At 64.0% G+C, this 18,949-nt stretch overlaps 3 protein-coding genes across 5 annotated transcripts; 2 read left to right on the top strand and 1 right to left on the bottom strand.

Annotated features, from left to right (window-relative positions):
- The first annotated feature begins 732 nt into the window (after positions 1-732).
- On the top strand, positions 733-5,801 carry ZFYVE27 (zinc finger FYVE-type containing 27). 2 transcript variants are annotated; one of them, XM_065672037.1, is made up of 11 exons: positions 733-1,005; positions 1,079-1,149; positions 1,220-1,406; positions 1,566-1,661; positions 1,852-1,964; positions 2,520-2,650; positions 3,018-3,089; positions 3,459-3,603; positions 3,868-3,914; positions 4,749-4,830; positions 5,038-5,801. In XM_065672037.1, the coding sequence occupies exons 1-11, from the start codon at positions 800-802 to the stop codon at positions 5,100-5,102; spliced, it is 1,215 nt and encodes a 404-aa protein (XP_065528109.1). In that variant the 5' UTR covers positions 733-799; the 3' UTR covers positions 5,103-5,801. The 2 variants fall into 2 exon arrangements, with proteins under 2 accessions (XP_065528109.1, XP_065528110.1); XM_065672038.1 differs by having other exon boundaries at positions 749-1,009.
- A 2,255-nt stretch (positions 5,802-8,056) lies between these two features.
- Positions 8,057-10,959, bottom strand: SFRP5 (secreted frizzled related protein 5). The gene is made up of 3 exons (XM_065672928.1): positions 10,383-10,959; positions 9,558-9,635; positions 8,057-9,133 (listed from the first exon to the last, which is right to left on the bottom strand). The coding sequence occupies exons 1-3, from the start codon at positions 10,912-10,914 to the stop codon at positions 8,793-8,795; spliced, it is 951 nt and encodes a 316-aa protein (XP_065529000.1). The 5' UTR covers positions 10,915-10,959; the 3' UTR covers positions 8,057-8,792.
- A 2,121-nt stretch (positions 10,960-13,080) lies between these two features.
- Positions 13,081-18,790, top strand: GOLGA7B (golgin A7 family member B). Of its 2 annotated transcripts, none has more exons than XM_065672926.1 (5): positions 13,081-13,137; positions 17,703-17,828; positions 18,169-18,321; positions 18,468-18,569; positions 18,686-18,790. In XM_065672926.1, the coding sequence occupies exons 1-5, from the start codon at positions 13,081-13,083 to the stop codon at positions 18,788-18,790; spliced, it is 543 nt and encodes a 180-aa protein (XP_065528998.1). The 2 variants fall into 2 exon arrangements, with proteins under 2 accessions (XP_065528998.1, XP_065528999.1); XM_065672927.1 differs by lacking the exon at positions 13,081-13,137 and adding an exon at positions 16,886-16,897.
- The last annotated feature ends 159 nt before the right edge of the window (positions 18,791-18,949 follow it).

Raw genomic sequence — 18,949 nt, 5'->3', positions numbered from 1 at the left:
GCAGATGGGGCGTCACCGGCATGGCTCACACGCCCTGTGCTGTACTCATAGCCCAACAACTGGCACAGGGCTACCAAGGTTCATGGAGTATTACGGGATGGCTTCCCCCCTTTTGCACTGCATGCAGCTCGGGGTCCCCAGAGCACCCTGGGAGCCAGCAGCCCTGCCCTCCCGCCAGCACCCGGCAGGACGCCCGCGCTGCCTGCGGCGGGGGGAGCAGGGCCCGCGGCTCTGCTCTGCACAGTGCCAGTGTAGCCAGGGCTGGGCGGCTCCTGCGGTTAACCTCCCGCTCCCCCCGGGGGCCAGCGTGGGGACAACCTGTGGATCCCCGTAGAGAGGTTCGAGCAATGGAGACCATGGGGACAAACCCACAGCGCCCCGCACGGCGGAGGGCAGGCCCTGCCGAGACCCGGCCTGCGGCTGAGCCCTGGCCCAGGCGCTGACCCTCATCAGGACCAGCCCTAGGCTGGGACTGAGCCCCGGAGAGGGAGCAGTGCCCAGCCCTAGGCTGGGACCGGGCCGGTCCCGGACCGGCACCCGGCTGGGGCCTCGGTCAGCCGCGGGCCAGGGCCGCGCCCCCTGCCCGGGCCGCCCCGGCGCCGCGGGCGGGCCCGAGCCGCCGCCACTTCCGGGACCGGGGCCTCTTCCGCCGCTTCCCTCGCGCAGTGGGCGGGGTTTCTGCCCGCGCGTTCAAGCTCGGCTCTTCTGGTTGGCTGCGTGCTAGCGCCGCGGCTGACGTCATGGCGCAGCTGGCTTCTTCGCGGAAGCGGCGGGCCGCGTAGGGAGCTCCCGGTCCGGCATGCAGGCGGCGGAGCGGGACGGGGCGGCGGGCAGCCCCGAGGGGGCGGCGGCGGCCGGGGATGCCCCGCCGGAGCTGCCGTCACCCGCGCCCAAGGCCGCAGCCGCCGGTTTCGACCTGCTGGAGCTGGTGCGGAGCTACCGGCGGTTGGAGCTCTACCTGGAGCCGCTGCGGGACGCCGCCGAGGGCGTGCGCTCCCTCCTCCGGTAGGTGCGGGTTGGGCCGAGACCGAGACCGTCGCCGTGGCCTCACGTCCCTCACTCTCCGTCTTCCCCGCAGGTGGCAGCGGCCCCTGTGCTCCCTCCTCGTCTGCCTCGGCCTCAACTTCCTCCTGCTGACCCTCGGCACAGGTGCGTGTGCGGGGACAGCGCCGGTTCCGTGCCCGGAGCCCCCGGGCCGACGCTGTCCCTCCTCTTCCAGCCGCCTGGTACTCGGTGCTCGCGCTGCTGGTGGTGGTGCCGGCGCTGCTGGGCTACCTGCAGGAGACGTGCCGGGCCCAGCCCTCGGAGCCGGAGCTGGTGCGCAGGAGGTACCACAGCGTGCGGCGGGAGGACCTGCGCAAGGTGCAGCTCTCAAAGCAGGAGGCCATCGCCCAGGTCAAGAGCTTGTGAGTCTCTGGGGCCCCACTGCTGTGGGGCTCCTGAGGCCTCTGCAGCCGGGAAGGCTTCTGAGGGCCTGGGTTCATGCCAGCCTGGCCGCTGTGAGGTGTGCGGGAGCCAGGGTGTCTGTTTGGGGGGCTCTTCTGTGACTGAGGTCTCGTTTGCAGCCTGATCCAGCTGGAGGGGTTCCTGAGCGGGATGTGCTGCAGCTGCGAGGCAGTGTACCGTGTGCTCTACTGGGAGAACCCCACCGTCTCTTCCCAGTGAGTACTGTGGGTCAGGCATCCTGTGGTGGGGTCAGCAGGGAGAGAGGCCCAGCCAGGCCTGTGGAGCTGCATTTGATGTGTTTGGTACTCGGAGAGAGCAGGTGGAGATCCAGATGAAGGAAGGGGCGCTTGTGCTGTGCTGTGATTTGCCTTGTCTTGACTGCAATGTTCTCCTGCTCCTTCCCAGATTTTATGGGGCTCTGCTGGGCACTGTCTGCGTCCTTTACCTGCTGCCCCTCTGCTGGGTCCTGGCCATCCTCAACAGCACCCTTTTCCTGGGCAACACCCAGTTCTACCAAGGTAAGAGACTTCCCTGGAAGTGGCCTGTGTGGGATGGGTTGGGGAGAGGCCCTCTGAAGCCAGGTAAGAGGCTTTCCTGATGTCTGTTCTGGCCTGGGTGCTGTTTTCTGCTCTCCTCTATGCTGTGGCAAACTGGGGCTGACAACATAGCTTGTACGTGAGCATTGGCATCCCTCTTGATCCTGACCCTGCTCTGCAGGACATGAAATACTCTCAGTGCCTGTGGCAGTGTATGACACTGTCCTGGAAACGTGCTGTCAGAGGGGAGGAGAGCTGAAGGTGCTCCCTATTCTGTAGCGCATGCTGGAGTGGGATCTCTGACTAAGGCCCCTGCTGTTCCTTATCCTGAGCTGGGGCAGATAGTGCGGGGGTTCCTTGCTGCCCTAACTTGGATGTGTGAGCAGAGGAGGGCTCAGGATACCTGATAAGTGAAGGTTGTATGTGCCACTGTCCCATATTGAGCCCTGCAGATTGGTTCTCGCAGCTGGCTTTTGTGCAGTGGGGCTGGAAGATGGGAAGTGCCACCCCACTCCAGCCGCATTCCCCTCTTACCAGTGATACTGGAGCTCAGGGCCTCGATTGAGCAGTGTGTGGGAGCCAAACCCCTCGAGAGCATTCCAGAGCCTGCCGAACCCCTGCCTGCTGCTGCCCCCCTGGACCGCACCCCCACACCCACCAGCACAGAGGTGAGTTAGGGGCAGGGCTGTACCCTGTGGAGTGGGAGTAGAAGGTCACCCTTTGGTCTGACTGTGCCTGTGTCCCTATACCCTCAAACTGCTGCCAGCTGCCAGCTTTGGTGATGGAAGCCTGTGAGCTCCTCCTGAGTTGCCGGGGGAGGATGCCCTGCTGCGCTGGGGGCTTGGCTCAGTTGTTTTGCTGCATGTGAGGATGCTGTCTGGGGAGGCAGGGGTTCACTTCACCTTCTGGGGCTCATGTCTTCTTATGGGGCTGCTGAGGGGCTGGTCCTCGTCCTGGAACCCACTGCAGAAGTGTGAGCCCACCTTTGGACAGGGGTGTGGGTATGGCAGGACGAGCTGTGTGAATCTCTTGCAGGACCTTACCCCTGGCAGTGTGGAGGAGGCGGAGGAGGCAGAGCCTGATGAAGAGTTTAAGGATGCTATTGAGGTTTGAGGCTGGTGGGATTGGGCTGTGCCTGTAGGGCTGCTGAGATGGGAAAGGATGAGAGCCTCGGTGGGCAAGCTGGGTGCTCAGGAGGGTGGCTCTGGGGCTGGGTGCCTCTGACTCAGTCTGTACTGCCTCTCCTCTATCCCATGCTGCGGGAGAAGGAGAACCAGCTGCTGGTCATGGTGAGTACTGCCATGCCAAGGCATGCTGGAGCAGCTGGCAGCCTTTGCCTGGTTTGCTGGTGGCTTGTGGGGATGCCATATGAAGCATCCTGCCTGTTGGGTGCCCATCTCTGGGCTGAGCCGCCCTGCAGCCCACGAGCGTGCCCACAGCCACCCTTCCACGCTCAGCCGGCTCTGCTCTCTGCAGGAGGATGATGAGAGCTCTCAGTGCTCAGCAGATTTTGACCTCAGCCTCCCAGACAACGGTTTTATGAGCAAAAACGAGGTGATCCGCAGCAAAGTGTCGCGCCTCACCGAGCGCCTGCGCAAGCGCTACCCCAGCAACAACTTTGGTAAGGCTCAGGGGAGCTCAGCATTGCAGGGGCTGTGCTGCAGTGGTGACAGAGTGGGGAGGTACCTGCTAAGGCTGTGTTGACACCTTCAATGACCTCCCCTCTCCATGGGGAGGATATTTCCAGGCTTCCTAGGAGGGGCAAAGGTGGGAAGGTGCAGCAATATTACCTTTAAGCTGAGGCTTTACAACAGCCGTGGGTGTACCTGTAGCTCTCGTGGTCCTAGGCAGCAGAGCCGTCTGATCTCTGCTTCATTTCTTCCAGGGAGCTGCACTGGCTGTGGAGCCACCTTCTCTGTGCTCAAGAAGAGGGTGAGTCTGCAGCTTCCAGCCCAGCTTGCTGCCTGCTCCTGGGGCAGAGGTGCTGTGTGTGTCTGGCTCACCCTGGCTTTCTCTGGCAGCTCAGGTGGTTGGCCTCAATCACAGCTCAGCAGCAGATGACCTCAGCTAAGTGCTGGGTGTTGCTGCATGCTTAAGGGTGACAGGGAATCCCTTGTGCTGTGGAGTCTTTTATCTATTTGCTCCTTTGGAAGCTGCCTCAGGCTAAACCTGTGTGTACTGCAGTGGAAGGCACCTGCTCTGTGCTCTTATTTAACCCATTTCCTCTGGCTTGAGAGCTTCCCAATGAAGCAGAGCATGGGTCTGTTTCTGGGAACTAGAGGAGCAAAGCCCACTCCTTTTATCTTAATCCCTGTGTGTGGTGCTTGGCACACACCCCCTCCCCAGAACTGCCCAGGGGACTATCTCTTTGTCCACTCCAGACTTGCACTGATGTCTTTCTGCTGCCTCCCCTTACTCCTGGGTCTGAAATGGCTGGCACTCTCTGGAGCTTGCATCCCTCCAGGGTTACAGCATAGGAAGTGATGTAGTGTCCTTAAACCTCCTGGAGCCTGTGCTTTGTCAGGCTGGACACAGGCTGCCTGTGATGTTAGAGCACACTTAAATGCAGATCCAGCATGTGAGGCCTGGGTGGTTTGTACAGGTGGTGTTGGCAGATGACTCCTCTGCTGTTGCTGTTGGGGCTCAGGGCTTGCACCCACTCCCCTTCAGCAGGGGATGCTGTTAGCAGTGCTCCAGCACTGAAGTTTGCCAGGGAGGGTTGGGAATGGGCTTAGAATAGCGTCTCACCCCCATCTCTCTCCACAGCGGAGCTGCAGTAACTGTGGGAACAGCTTCTGCTCCAGGTGTTGTTCTTTCAAAGTTCCCAAGGCTGTGATGGGAGCCACAGGTGAGTGGATGGTGGAGAAGGGCAGAGCTCTGTCTGCTGCAGGGGTTTGCCCCAGCCCTGGTGGGACCGGGCCTGTTCAGTGCTGCTTGGCTCAGGACAGAGTGGTGAATGATTTGCAGCTCTTGGAGCAGCTCCGAGAGTTGCTTGGGAGTGGGGAATCCTGTGGTGGGGAAGGGGAGCATCTCTGACACCTCCTTTCCTTTGCAGCCCCAGAGGCTCAGAGGGAGACGGTGTTCGTGTGTGCTCTGTGCAACCAGGTGCTCATCAAGTGACTGCACCAGCCCCAGCCAGTTCTGGGTCCTGCGCTGCCTGATGCCTGGGCTACTTGGTTCGCAGCATGGCATCACCCTGCCAGAGGCTGCCTGTGCCCACTCCTCCTCCTGCCTGTACCAGCTGGGGGCAGACCAGCCCTCCTTGCCACGAAGCGTGTGCCGCACCAGCTGTGTCTCTGCTGCAGAGGGACTGTACCCCGTCGCCATGACTGCCCCATGGCAGCTGCTCCAAGCCCTGGCACTTGCTGTGCCCTTCCACATGCTTGTCAGGCCCTGTGGCCTGGCTCAGTGATGGAGGAGCCATCCTTCCCCCTTGTGGCCCTAAGTGGGGCAGAATAACCTCAGGGCTCTGTCCCTACCTTTCCCAGCACGGTGCTAGGTGACTGTATTTTAGGGATCAAGTCAGAGCTCTGCATCCATTTAGGATGTGATCTTTGGTCCTGGCTCTGCTCAGCTCCTGCTAGTTACTCCTGTGCTGCTTGGCCTCACTGCCTGTAGGTTTAATCTTTTCTCCCGCAATGTTTGGCTGTAGAGTAGAGGAGGCAAGAAGGTAAGTTTTGGCTGGGCACTGTGGCCAGGTCTCCAGGTGCAGCATCAGAAGCACAAGTTGCTGCTCTGTGTACGTAGTGACTGCTGCTTTCTACTACAGATTAATATATAGGTGTATATAGAGAGTGACCAATAAATCTCTTGCCCTCAGCTGGCTCTTGTCTTGTGCCAGTGAAAGCTGTCTTGGGTCACCCTGGCAACTGTGCCCTTGGAAGATGGTTGGGGGGAAATGTGTCTCTGCCACTAGCTCCCATTGCTTACTGGGGTTTCCATCTCCTGTCAGGCTGTGGCCTTGTTTGCCCCTGCTCTGTGCTGTGTGCAGCTGCCCCTCCGTGGCTGTGCCAGCGAGCAGCTCAGCTCTGGCCGGAGCTGTTGTGTTTCCTCTCTGCCTCCCACAGCTGCTCCTTCCCCTGCCCTACCCAGGCGGTGGTCCGGGCAGCTGCCTGCGCACACAAGGGTGACCTTTCCCTGCGTGAACAGCAACGCTCCCAGCTATCCCAGGAATGTGACCCTGGCTGCTGTGCAACTGGGAATGGCCATGGCCTGGGTCCCTGCCAGCCAGCTGCAGCTCCCCCCCCAGCTGGGGGGCCGGGGGTGGCTGGTGCTCTTGGGCTGGCATTGGCCAGTGCCCACCAGGCTGTGACACTCACCAGCTCCCTGCCAGTGTGGGAGCTCACATGGGGCAGCCTGAGCTGTCCCCTCAGGCACAGGCTCATAAACCTCTTCCTCAAGCTGTGCCCTATGGAAATGTGGGGAAAAGCTGGACTTGGCAGTGATGATGAGGGTGTCTTGAGTTGTGCTGGGAATGCTCCAAGGCCAGGGTGTGTGGGGGGGCTGGCATGTAGAGAGCCCAGCAGTTACTGGGGGCAGTGGAGCAGCTGTAATGATGGGGAGGGGGCTGTGCAGCACCCATGAGCTGTGGGGCTGTGTTTGTCAGTGTGGGTTTATCTGCAATGGGGTGAGTACTGGTCTGTGGGGGGTGGAGGGGGTGGTGGTGTTGAGCTGTAGAGCTCAGACAGCCGATGGTAGGAGGCAGAGAGAAGTTACTTGTCCTTCTAGAGAAAACACTTGGAGTGAGGAGCACGATGATCTGTGTGTGTCTGAGCACTCCCTGGAAAGATGCTAATGACAGGAATACAGAGGGCTACAGATAAAGCTGAGCTGGGGGAGATGGGGTTTGTTTGCGCTCTCTAAGTTATGCGGTAAAATGACGTAACTGAGGATGTTTATCCCTGTGGCAGCCTTGCTCTAAACATACCTTCTACCACCATCTGGGCTTTTCCCATTTATTTTCAACATCGGGAAAAATGACCGCCTGCCCCTGTGCGAGGCCGTGGCGGGGCTGGCTCTCCTCTGTCCCTTGCTCTTTGCAGGTCAGGGGCACGTCTCCCTGCCTGGAGCAGAATGTGAGTGCCCTTTGCTGCTGGGGGGGGTGGCCAGAGGGGCTAAGGCCATACCTGAGGGGTGCAGAAGGAGCTGGGATTACCCTGGCATGGGGCAGGTGCCCACTGGCCTTGTCAGGGTGGGCACAGGCATCCCACAGCCTCAGTTCCCCTCGTCTCTGGAGGCTCCCCTGCAGTGGGGCCAGCTCTGGTGTGAAGCTGCGGTGTCAGGCAGCCAGGTCTGGGTAAATATCCGGTGGCCACATTCATGCCTCCCTCACTTGCTGGATGCGGGAACGCACTGGGTAAACAGGGCTGCAGTGGGACTGGGGGGGGCAGAGGCAGCCCCTGCTCTTGGGCTCGGGGAGCTGAGCTGAGGGACAGCATCCGTCTGCCATCAGAGGGGTCAGGGTGAGCGATGCCCTGGTCCCTGTGCTGCTGGTGCAGGTTGTGGCCCCAGGGAGCCCTTTGGGAGGATGCTGGAGCTGTGGGTGGGAGGTCTGGCAGCCGAGCAGGGCTGTCTGGGACCTGCAGCCAGGGCTCACAGGTGGTACCCAGGTGGGATGTCCAGGGAAGGACGCTGCCAGGCTGCGGTCTGCCTCCGCCTGTGTTCAGTGCCAGGCTTCTCCCATAGTACCTCCAGCTCCCAGCCCATGGAACTATCCTCCAGGGTGACAGAGGGATAAACCTCTTCTGTGAACACCCTCAGGCCCGGCTGTGGGGCTCCATCAGCCGGGATGCCGCTGTCACCTGTACCCCTGCCATCCTTCTCCCCTCGCCACCCTCCCAGGCTCCCTGGAGTGGCAGGATGCGAGTCCCCAGCAACGCCTGTGACCACTGGGAACCTCATAGCTTGGCTGGGCTGCCCAGCCTTGGGCTGTGGGCTAGCACTGGTGCCCAGGGTGACCCTGCTGCCCCACTCAGTGGGCAGGATCAGGAGCTCCCTTCCATCCTTCCTGGGGTCCTCAAGGGAGCTGCAGGAGGTGGTTGCCCATGAACCTCAGGACACAAGCTTTTCTGGCGTGGAATAATTTACTGTGGTGTGGATGGGCAAGGGGGGCCTGGGGTGGGTTTTGGTAGGGATGTGGGTGAGGGATGCAGCAGGAGGGGTCTGGGGGGCTTGGAAGTGGACCCCACACATCCTCAACGAGCCATGTGGGATGGGTAGGGTGCGGGAGCCCAGGCAGGGGCCATGCTGCTCCAGGCTCTTGGTCTCTGGGGACAGTGGGGCAGGAGGGACCTGCCTCAGCTGGAGTGTGTCCCTGCAAAGGTGGGATAACCCCGGGCTGGGGTGTGAGCTCACTGTGTGAGGGCATGGGATGCTTTGGTGGGCTGGAGTTTTGGGGCATGGCATCAGGGAGCTGGGCAGGGGCCACAGGAGCAGCCAAGAGGGCCAAGCCGGTATCTTGAGTGCAGGCAAGAGCCCCTGGGGTGCCTGGCAGGGGGCTTGGAAGTAGCCAAGGGTCTGTGGTGCAAACCAGGGCTCACAAGCGTGCAGAGCAAGGGCCCTGGGTGCAGCCTCAGCTCCTGCCTGTGGGCAGGGTCCTGGGAGCAGAACAGGGGGCTCAGGAGGGAGCAGGGGTCCTGGCTGTGGATCAAGGCTCCCACAAATGCAAGTGGGAATCCTGGGGGCACAGAGCAGGGTCCCGGGGCACAGCCAAGGGGCTGAGGGGAGCAGAGCAGGGGCCCTTGGGTGCAACCAGGGGTGCAGCGTGGGGCCAGTGCAGAAGTCCTAGGACAGGGCAGGGTGGGCAGAGCCCTAGTGCTGCCCAGCCCCATAGAGCAGGGGGTGGTAGAGGGGGCACGGGTAGGAGAACATGAACTTGACGGCGAATTTCATCTCCTTGTTGTGCTTCTGCCAGGGGTAGACGGCGAGGAGGAGCAGGCGGCTGCCCACCTTGCGGCCCATCACCAGGAAGCTGCCGCTGAGGCTGTCGAGCTGCGGGCAGGGGCAGGCGCCCGCGTTCCTCATGTGCAGCACCATCTTCTTGGTGTCCTTGCGCTTGAGCGGGCCCAGCTTCAGCACCTTCTTCTTCTGGGCAGCCACCAGCCGCCGCTCCCCGTTCTCCTCTGTCATCTCCTTAATGCGCATCTTTACCACTGTGTGGGGCAGCAGTGGGGCATGGTTGGGGGGGAGACTGTGGGGCACTAGGGTGCTGCCTGGGGGGGGGGGGGGGCAGGCCAGGCACCTGTGCAGGACGGGGTGCAGCCTGCCCCTGGGGTGGGACCCAGGAGAAGGGTCTCTGGGGAAGTTACTGTGCGGGGAGGGGAAGGGGCTGTTGGGGGTGTTGAACATAGGCTCCCAGAGATGCTCCCAAATGTCTCATTCTGCCTATCCTCCCCCCCCCCCACCATGTCCTCTGTGGTGCACCCATCCTACGCGCACACGGTCCAAGAGGGTCTCCCATGGGGCTGTCCCTGTACAACAGCACCCTTCAGCCAACCCCTTCCTGGGCCGTCAGAGCTGGGGGAGGCAGCCCTTTGTCTATGGTGGGGTGGGGAGGAAGGGGACCCCAGCACTCACCGAAGTCACTGGAGCACATCTGCTCCATCATGCCATCCGCCTTGTGCTCCATCTCACACTGGGTGCAGATCTTGGGCACTGTGGTGAGAAACCAGCCACTGTCACAGCTCCCTGCTGCTGACGCCGGTCACCTGGGCCAGCTCCACAGGGACATTCTGGGGAGACCCAGCAGCTCCTCTGCTCCCCAGGCAGCTGTGCAGGGCTGATGCAGAGGTCAAAGAGCTTCGCACTGGCCAGTGTCCCAGCACCACCCCCCCCGGAGGGGACAGGGCATAGGGACACCATCCTGATGCTGACACTTTGGGGCACAGCAGCAGTGGGGGGAGCCCCAGCCTGAAGGATGTCACAGCCCTTACCCTGAGCCTGGGCTGTCGCTGAGTGATATTGCACCCCCTGCCTGAGGACCCTCCACCCTCTGACAGCAGCACAGGGCTGAGACCTGCAGGTGCAGGATGCAGATGCTCGTTGCTGCTGGGATGGGACTCAGTGGGAGGAAAGGGCTGCAGTTTTGTGGTGGGTCCCCCAGTGGCTTCCACTTCATCCCATGTTCACCCTCAGTGCTGCTCCCATGTCCACGCTGCTCTCCCCTACCCTGGTGCAGCTCTGTGCAGGCAGTTGTGTGCCTTCATCCCTGTGCAGCAAGTGGTACCCAGCTAAAGCAGCTAATGCTGCTGGTACTGTGCACGTGTGCCCTGCTGCACCCAGTGCTCTGTTTCAAGAGGTGCAGGGATGGGGGTGCATGTGAGTCCCCAGTTGCATGGGAACACACTGATGGCAGGTGCCCTGCATGCATCCCCATCCCATCACAGTGCCCTTCCTGCTTACCTGGCGGTGGGGTGGCCTTGCTGTTCCCAAACTGGACGGCAATGCAGAGCTCATGGTCGGAGGGGAACTTGCCACAGTGCAGCATCTCGGGCCAGGGGAAGCCATAGGACTCCATGACAGGGGCACAGGAGTCACGCACCACCTCGCAGAGGGAGCGGCAGGGGTAGACGGGCCGGTCGAGGCAGACGGGGGCGAAGAGGGAGCAGAGGAAGAGCTGGGTGTCGGTGTGGCACTGCTTGGCGAGCAGAGGCACCCAGCTGCTGGCCTGCTGCTTGACCTCAGCCATGGTCTCATGCTCCAGCAGGTTGGGCAGCCGCATGCGCTTGTAGCCCACGTCGCGGCAGAGCTGCATGTCGGGCGGGATATCGAGGCACTGCGGCTCCCGCCCGTAGAAGCGCCCGTGGGGCAGGCTCTCGGGCTGCCAGCCGTAGTAGTCGTAGTGCTGCCCGCCGCCCGGGGACCCTGCCAGCCACAGCGCCAGCGCCAGCAACGCCGAGCCCGGTACCCCCGGGGGGCCGCCTGCCCGCGGCATCGCCGGTGCCTGCCGCGCGGGACCGGGACGGGAGCGCGGTCGGTGGCTGCCGGCTCCCTTAGCGCCTCCCACACTCGCCGCCCTTTCTAAGGAGCCCGGGGAGGCCTCACCGGCAGCCAATCTGCTCCGGCTGCCGGGCCCCCCCGGGGCTCGCCCCCCGGCCCCACGCCAGCCTGCCCCGACGGCCACCCCGCTGCCGCCGCTTGCCCTCCCGCCCCGCGGCCCCAGCCCTCCCTCCTCGGGCAGGAGGCGCTGCGTGCCCTGGGGTGATGCCCTCTGGAAGGGCTCGCCTGCCTCATGGGATGTGGTGTGGGTGCAAGGTGTCCCTGTTATCCGCAGCCCCTCTGCCCCTGTCCTGCCTGGCACCCCAGAGGCGTGCTCTGGCATGGGGCCGGGGACCCTCTTCCTTCTCTGTGCCCCACCCATTGTCTCTTGGACCCTATGGGGTATGGGGATGCTTGGGATGCAGGGGCTGGAGAAGCAGGTCACCCTGGAGGCTTCATGTTGCAGCACTGGAAGCAGCTGGGGTACCCATGTGCCATGTGTGGCATCAATGCCAAAGTGATGCTGTGGGCACGGGGTCCTTATTCCTTGGGGATGACCGTGGTCTGCTGGGCACAGGTGTAGCTGGGGTTACATCTCCCAGCAAACGGCTTGCACCCGGCTCTGCTGGTGACCCAGGCACAGACAGAGCTGGACCCTGAGTGGGGTGAGGGTCCTGCAGGGGCCACATTGCCCCGTCTCCTTGGAGATGGGCTGGGCCGGGGGGTGCAAGGCTCGAGACCCCATTAGAAACTCATTTGTCTGCAGGGGTTATCTGGGGCACCCCTTCCCCTTCCCGCGATCGATGCCCCTGCCTGGCCAACGAGCTCTGGGCCACCTCTGGCGCCTGCCTGCTGGATAAGGCAGCTCTGTTAATGGGCGACAGAGCAAACAGCCCGGTGCAGACAGTGATAGCAGGTGCCCTTTGCCCAGGGCTGGGGGCAGGGACCGTCCCCCCCAGCCCTGGTGGGATCCGTTCGCATTGGGGCTGTGCTGGGAACCTCACCCACACAACCTGCGCTTGCCTGCAGCCTGCCCATGCCCTCCGTGCTGGGCACAGTGCCCGTCACTGCATTGCCCAGTGATGCTTGCTGCCAGCCCGAGGCTGGGCTGAGCTCATCCCACCCCGGCCAAGCCCCGGAGATGGCACCATTAATGTGTAACTGCAGGGGAGCACGATAAGATAGAGCTGCCCTTTATCAGGGCTGCCCGGTAGCAGGAGGGAGGGTGCTGGAAGCATCAGGCTGTCACGGTAGGAGTGAGATTGCCTGGAGATAAATGCCGATAGAAAATAGCTAATCTGTGATGGATGGGCTTGGGCAGGGTGTAATTGCCATGGGAGCTGGGCTGGGAAGGGGCTGGTGAGGCTGAGAGGTGGAGGCAGAGGGAGCCTGCGTGTGTGGGATGGAGCAGCCGGTGTGCAGGATGCCAAGCGCACCTTGTGCTGTCCCCGCACTGTCCCCACAGCATTGCCAGCACTGCTGCTGTCCTGCTCTTGGCCATGCACCAGGTCCTGGCTCCCAGCCTACCCCAGCCACCCGGTGCAGCCCCCAGCACCTACAGTCTGTCCCAGGAAGGTGCTGGGGTGCTGAGCACCCTGTGCCAGCTGGCACCCCACCAGATGAAGGGATGAAAGTGAGGGGTCTGAGAGGGAGTGAGCGGTTCCCTGCCAGCCCACCTGTAACAATGCCTTCATTAGAGCCACTGAGTCACCTCCTGGCAGCATGGCCGTGCTGGGAGGGAGCAGGGCTGGCCCCAGGAGAAGGATGTTCACCCTCTGCTCCCACCCCCCCTGTGTCCTGGCATACTTGTCCCCAGGCTGAGACTGTGCCTCTGCTCTGAGGGGTCCCTGCTGCACCCCCACTGCTTCTCAACCTTTTGCCATCCCGGATGTCCCAGGGGACGCAGATCTGAGGTGCACGCTGGGGATGGGGATGGGCATAGGGCAGCTGGAGCTGGCACCTTTCCCTGTGTCCTCTCTGCGCAGGCCGCTCCAGTGCCCGCATCCCCGTCCTGCATCCGCGCAGCCGGCTGGGAGGCTGACACTTGTGCCTGTCACTCCGGGGAGCTGGCTGTGTCACCGCCTGTGTCACCTTTCACAGCAGCGGGGCCGGAGGCAGGACCATGGGGGCTGCCCCCTCTACAGCAGGGACCTCGGGGGCGGCCAGCCAGGGTGGCATGGTAAGGACATCCCCTGGGGGTGCCCCCTCACCACTTTGGGCCCTTCCCCGGGACCTGTGCCCGGCTGTAACCCAGAGCAGATCCATGCTGCAGATCTGTGCCCCCCGGGAGCCAGGGGAGATGGAGGCTCCTGGGAAATGAGATGCTGAAGCAGAGTCCCGGCTGGCTGTTTCCATCATGTCCCAGTTCCCTCTCGCACTGCAGCTTTGGGCACTGCCAACCTTGTTTCTGTGGGCAGAGATGCATCCCAAGGGCCCGGGTGGGCTGGGTGGACTATGTGGGCTCCCTCCCTGCTCCCATCCTCCTGTCCTCCCCGTCCTCTTGTCTCTCCCATCCTTTCATCCTCCCTGTTCCAACCCCATTCCGTGCTCCTTGAACTCCCAGGCTGCATCACTGCTGGGCTCAGTATGCCCCCACTGCAGAGCAGGGACTCTCGGGGCGGGGGGACGGGAGAGCCTGCCAGGGCTGGCTGTGCAGGGATACAGACCTTAGGGATGTGCCCCCGGCCCTGGGGGAGGCTGGGGCACGACTGGGAGGGGTTCGGTGGGGCCGAGCTGTGCCGGGCCCGTGGTGGCGGTGGGGCGGGCAGGGCCGCGGTGTCCGTGCACTCACCCTGCACCCACACAGGCTCCCGCTGGCGCGGCAGCCCCAGGAATGCGGCTGGCAGCGCTCCCGGCCAGCTGCGGGGAACGGCAGCCCCGGCGCAGTCCTGCCCCCCCCGGCACCTCCTGCACACAGACCCCCTGTTTGCTGCCGGCACCCCCCGGCCTGGCCCCCAGCGGGGCAGGAAAGGGGCACGTCCCGTGGGGGGATGCCTCTCACTCCCCTGCCCCACCATGGCGGTGGGAAAAGCCACTCGTGTGTGCTCCCAGCTCAGCCCCGTCCCGGGTGGGGGCAACCCCTGCAGAGCCCCGGCTCCCAGCCAGCACCTTTGCCAAAGCTGGACCTTGGCACTGTGCTCCGAAAGCACGTACCCCTGTGCTTGCAGGATGCTGGGTCCCCACATGCACTCCTGCGGGGGCTGCTGGGGTCTGCCCTACGGGGGATCCCGGTGCAATAGTGTCCTGTCACCACCAATAGGGATGAACACAGCTGATGTGGCAGTGCTGCAGGTGCCACTCAGCACCTCAGGGTGCCCAGGCTGCAGGATCAGCTCGGGGCACTCTCCTTGTCCAGGCTGGGGCACTTAGAGCTGTTTTCAGGGGCTCCCAGTGTGGGAGATGTGCCCCCCCCCCGTACTGGTGTACACACCTGGCTTCTCCCAGGAAAGGTTATCAGCTGATCACCCTGCCCCGCTTTGTCTGTGTGCCTCCCAAATGTCACCGTTGTCCTCACCGGGGCGGTGAGCTCATGCTGCCTCTCATTAATGAAAGCTCCCCCCGTGCCCTGTGAAGTAGCTGCCAGGACCTGGCCCCGCCATGGCCCCTTTGAAGTGGAGCCAGAGCCACTGACAGGCCCGACAGGCTTGGGAGGGGGCTTGGCATGCAGTGGGTGCAGGATGGGACCCCAGGGGTTGGTCCTGGGCTGGTTGCAGGGCTCCATGGCCCTCAGGCACCATGCTGGGACTCCAGGGAGGGTGGGGGTGCTGGGATGGGGTACAGCACTATGCTCCTGGGGACATTTTGGGGACATCCTCTGGTCCTGACCTGGGAGCCAGGCGCAGGGGCTGGACTAGGGGCACTGCTGGGCATGGATGACTCAGTGTGAGGGATACAGGCACACTGGCTGTGTGGGGCTTGCCATAGGGGCCCCAGGTATGCCCCATGCCTGTTCTGTGGGCCCATGGGCATGGCATGTTGTGGCACAGACAGCAACCTATCCACTCTGCATGGAAACCAACAGGGTCTGTCCCCGCTCTGGTTAAAACTGGAAAGCCCATGATGGTGCATCCTGCATGGAGGGGCTGGCAGGCTCTGGTGGGCTCTGGAGATGCTGCAGGCACCACAGGCAGGGCCAGGGGCTGTGCAGTGATGAGCGCTGTGGAGCAGGTCCAGGCTGTCCAAGTCCTGCTTGACACTGGGTAAGGCTTGCTCCTGGGTCATGCGGCTGGCAGAAGGTGGCTGCCAGTGGTGGGGTGAAGATGTCCCAGTGAAGGACACATGCTCTGGTGATGCAGACAGCAGGTCCATGGCTTGTGAGGCAGCAGGAGCCCAGGACTGGGGGTCTGGATCTTGGGCAGAGCTGGTGCAGCCAGAGAAGAGCCATGCCTTGGGCAGCAGGGCAGGGCAGCCGGGCAGAGCAGGGCTGTCAGCGTACCCCCGGCTGCTCTTGGCCCCTCGCTGCAGAGTGGAGAGCAAACTTCATCTCCTGGCAGGCACAGCATTGCCATGGCAACTGGCAGGGCCCTGCCAGGCGGGCAGGGAGTCCTGGCGTGCCGGTGACACACAACACGGGAGGGAGCCGGAACGAAGGGCCCGGGGGCATGCGGGGACACGCTCGAGTGTGTGAGCACATGGACGTGTGCCTGGGTGCGTGTGGGGGGTGCAGGCAGGTGTGGGCAGGCAGCGCATGCACGAATACCTTCATCTGTGTGCACGCACGTGTGAGCACACGGCAGAGTTCACCCCTGCCCCGAGGGGGCTCCTTTGGCTCTGTGGCACTCTCTGGGCAGGGGTGCCCCTCTGCTGCGGGGTGTGTGCTGGCAGGGCTGCTCTGGACCACGGCAGCAGCAGGTTCCCCTGAAAGCGATGGGATCCGTAGCTTTGTCTGGGGGAAGATGAGCCCTGTGACTTGGATCCCTGCCTGCACGTGTGCTTTTGTCCCTTGGTCACAAACCCTGCTACACTCCAGTGTGCTGGGGCTGCCCACCAGCCTCCCCAGGGCTCTGCCTCTGTTTGCTCTGCCCGAAGCCTGTGCTGGTGCTCAGGGCAGGGAGCGGGAGTCAGACGATGCTGTTTCATCAGGATCCCTGTGTGCTCTGTTAGCAGCCTGGGCAGACGTGCTGGGAGGGCCCCACGCTGCTTCCAGCAGCGCCCGGGTGTTGAGGGAAGGGCTGGCTGCTCTCCCGCACCATGAGGGCCCTGTGCCCAGCCACCGCATCCCTCCTGCTTCACTACGGACCCAGCTGTGAGCACCCCCCGCTTCCCTTCTCAGGAGAGCCTCTGTTCCCCCTGTTTGGCATTTCTCTGGCTCTAATTGAGCTGTCAATAGGCAGAGATAACAGGGAATTCGTTAGCTCTGCTCTTTGATGTCTGTCCGCACTGCGATCGCAGCTCCCGCTCCACAGCCCAGTGCCAGCTGCAAATCCTTCACAAACAAACAGCTTCAGACGAGGCCTCTTGGCACGGCTGGCTGCCAGCCCCACTGCGGGCCCCCCGGGTCTCCACCGGGCCAGCCCCACGGCCGCCCAGGGCCCCCGTTACCCCAGCACTTCCCCCCAGGGACCTACAGCCGCATCCCCTCGGCAGCCGGGCCGCAGTCCCCGCGGTGCCGGCCGGGCCCCCATACGGTAGCAGTTTCCCTCGAACTCCCTGCTGGGGGAGCCGGATCCCGGTACCGCTGTCCCTGGCAGCTGGGCCGCGTCCTCCAGGGGCTCCGTGCCGGTAGCGGCGGGCGCCCATCCCCGGCGCCTCGGGGCGGGCCGGGCCGGGCCGGGCGGCTGCGCACACGGGGCGGCCGGGCCCGCCTCCGCCGCTCGGCACGGCAGCACCGCGGACAGCGCCAGCGCCGCCGCGCCGCCCGGCACGGCCCCGGTGACAGCGCCGGCTCCCCCGGCACAGCCCAGCCCGGCCCGGGCCCCCCCCGCGCCATGGCCACGGAGGTGGGTGCGCGGCCGCACGGCGGGCGGGGACAGCCCCGCAGCGGGCGCTCCCGGTGCCGGGCTGCGGCGGAGCCTCCCCGCTCTGCCCTCCCGTGCCCGCGGACACGGGGGAAAGGGGGCAACGTGGGGTGCGCTGCTGCTGGCGGGAAGCGTTGGGGCTGGGGTCGGCGTGGGGTGCGCTGGGGGGGGTGTGGGGCTGGGAGGGTGCGTGGTCTGTGTGCACAGGAAGGCCAGTGTGTATGTGGGGTGTGCGGAGGGTTGGGGGTGCAGGGTGGGTGAAGGGTGTGAAGGGTGCCCTTGCTCGAGGGAGCAGGTGGGTCTGGGGGGGGGGGGTATCCCGGGAAAAGGGGGGGCTGTGGGGTTGGGGGTCCCTCTCATGTGCCGTGGGTCGGACCCTTGACAGGAACAGTGTGTGTGGGGCACACAGCCGGCGGTGGCCCCGTGTCAGCCAAAGGGAAGCTCAGGGCGGGGTCTGAGACGCGCCCTTGGCACAACCTGGCCCCTGCTTCCCCGCCTCCAGCCCCTCAAAACTGCCCCGGGGGCTGGCGTGGGCCCTCAGTACCCCGTGGGGTGCCGGGGCTGGGCTGAGCGCCCGCGGCCGGGGCTGCCGATCCGTCTGTGCGGCCGCCCCGCACCTCCAGGACTGAGCTGTGCTCACAGTGTGACACAGCCCGTGCTGCAGGCTCCCTGCCTGGGGGTGTGTGAGCCCGCGGCCCCTGGCACTGGGGGAATGGCGCTGCCCCCCGCAGGGATGCCTGGCACCCCACGGCTGCAGCTCCCCGCTTCACCCCGATGCCCTCCCCAGGTTCACAGCCTGCAGGAGCTGCGGCGCAGTGCATCTCTGGCCACCAAGGTCTTTGTGCAGCGGGATTACAGCGATGGGACCACGTGTCAGTTCCAGACAAAGTTCCCCCCTGAGCTGGAGAGCCGGGTAGGGGTGGGGGGTGCCCTATGCTGGTGCCCTATTGGGACTTGGTGGGGAGAGGGGTCTGAGGGCATGGGGTCTCCACAGGATGTTTGTTGTATGGCCCCGGGCCAGCTGATGCTGCTGGGTCCATGCAATCACAGCCACCTTGTCCTGTCTGCAAGGGCTTGGGTGCTCCTGGGGATCAGGAGGCTCTGGTGAAGGGCAGAAGGCGGGTAGAGGCTGGGGAGCTGAGGCATCAGCTGGGCGGTGTTTTAAACTCCCCAGTTCCCCTTGGGGATGGGGACAGGGCAGTGGTGGGGTCAGCATCTGACCGGACTCCTCTTCACCCTGGTTTCTGCACTAGATCGAGCGGCAGCTCTTTGAGGAAACAGTGAAAACCCTTAATGGCTTCTACGCTGAGGCGGAGAAGATTGGGGGCAGCTCCTACCTGGAGGGGTGCCTGGCCTGTGCCACTGCCTATTTCATCTTCCTCTGCATGGAGACGCACTACGAGAAGGTGCTGAGGTCCAGGGGAGGTCCCAGGGACGGGCATGGCTGCAGGCCTGCCAGTGGGCACAGGGTGGGCACAGGGAGCAGGGGGGCTGGAGGGTAGAGCAGGCAGGGGTGCTGGCAGGCCCTGAGAGTCCCTCCCTGTGCTGGCAGGTCCTGAAGAAGATCTCCAAGTACATCCAGGACCAGAACGAGAAGATCTATGCACCACGGGGGCTGCTGCTCACTGACCCCCTGGAGCGTGGCATGAGGGTCGTATCCTCTGGGCAGCGGGATGCTGGGGGATGACAAGGGCGAGGGGCGGGGGGACACTGCAGCGTGCGCTGGGCCATCGGGCTTGCGTCTCACCAATGATCCTTAGCAGGGCCCAGATTGAGATCTCCATCTACGAGGACCGGTGCAGCAGCGGCAGCTCCAGCAGCGGCAGCTCCAGCAGCAGCAGCAGTGGGGGGGGTGGCGGGGCAGGGGGCCGGTGACTGGCAGGGAGTCCCTGCAGGGACTCGTACTGCCGGGACAGTGGTCTGTCCGAGCTCCGCAGGCTGCACTACCAGAGCACCCGCTTCTGAGCCCAGGGAGAGCGGGAGGGGGAGGCCGGGGGCTCCCACCCCTATCTGTTCTGTGCCCCCCACAGCGGC

This window comes from Lathamus discolor, chromosome 3, assembly GCF_037157495.1.
Source record: "Lathamus discolor isolate bLatDis1 chromosome 3, bLatDis1.hap1, whole genome shotgun sequence".
NCBI classification, from domain to species: domain Eukaryota; kingdom Metazoa; phylum Chordata; class Aves; order Psittaciformes; family Psittacidae; genus Lathamus; species Lathamus discolor.
Note: the sequence above shows the minus strand (reverse complement) of the source record. Positions and strands in the feature narration are given on the sequence as shown.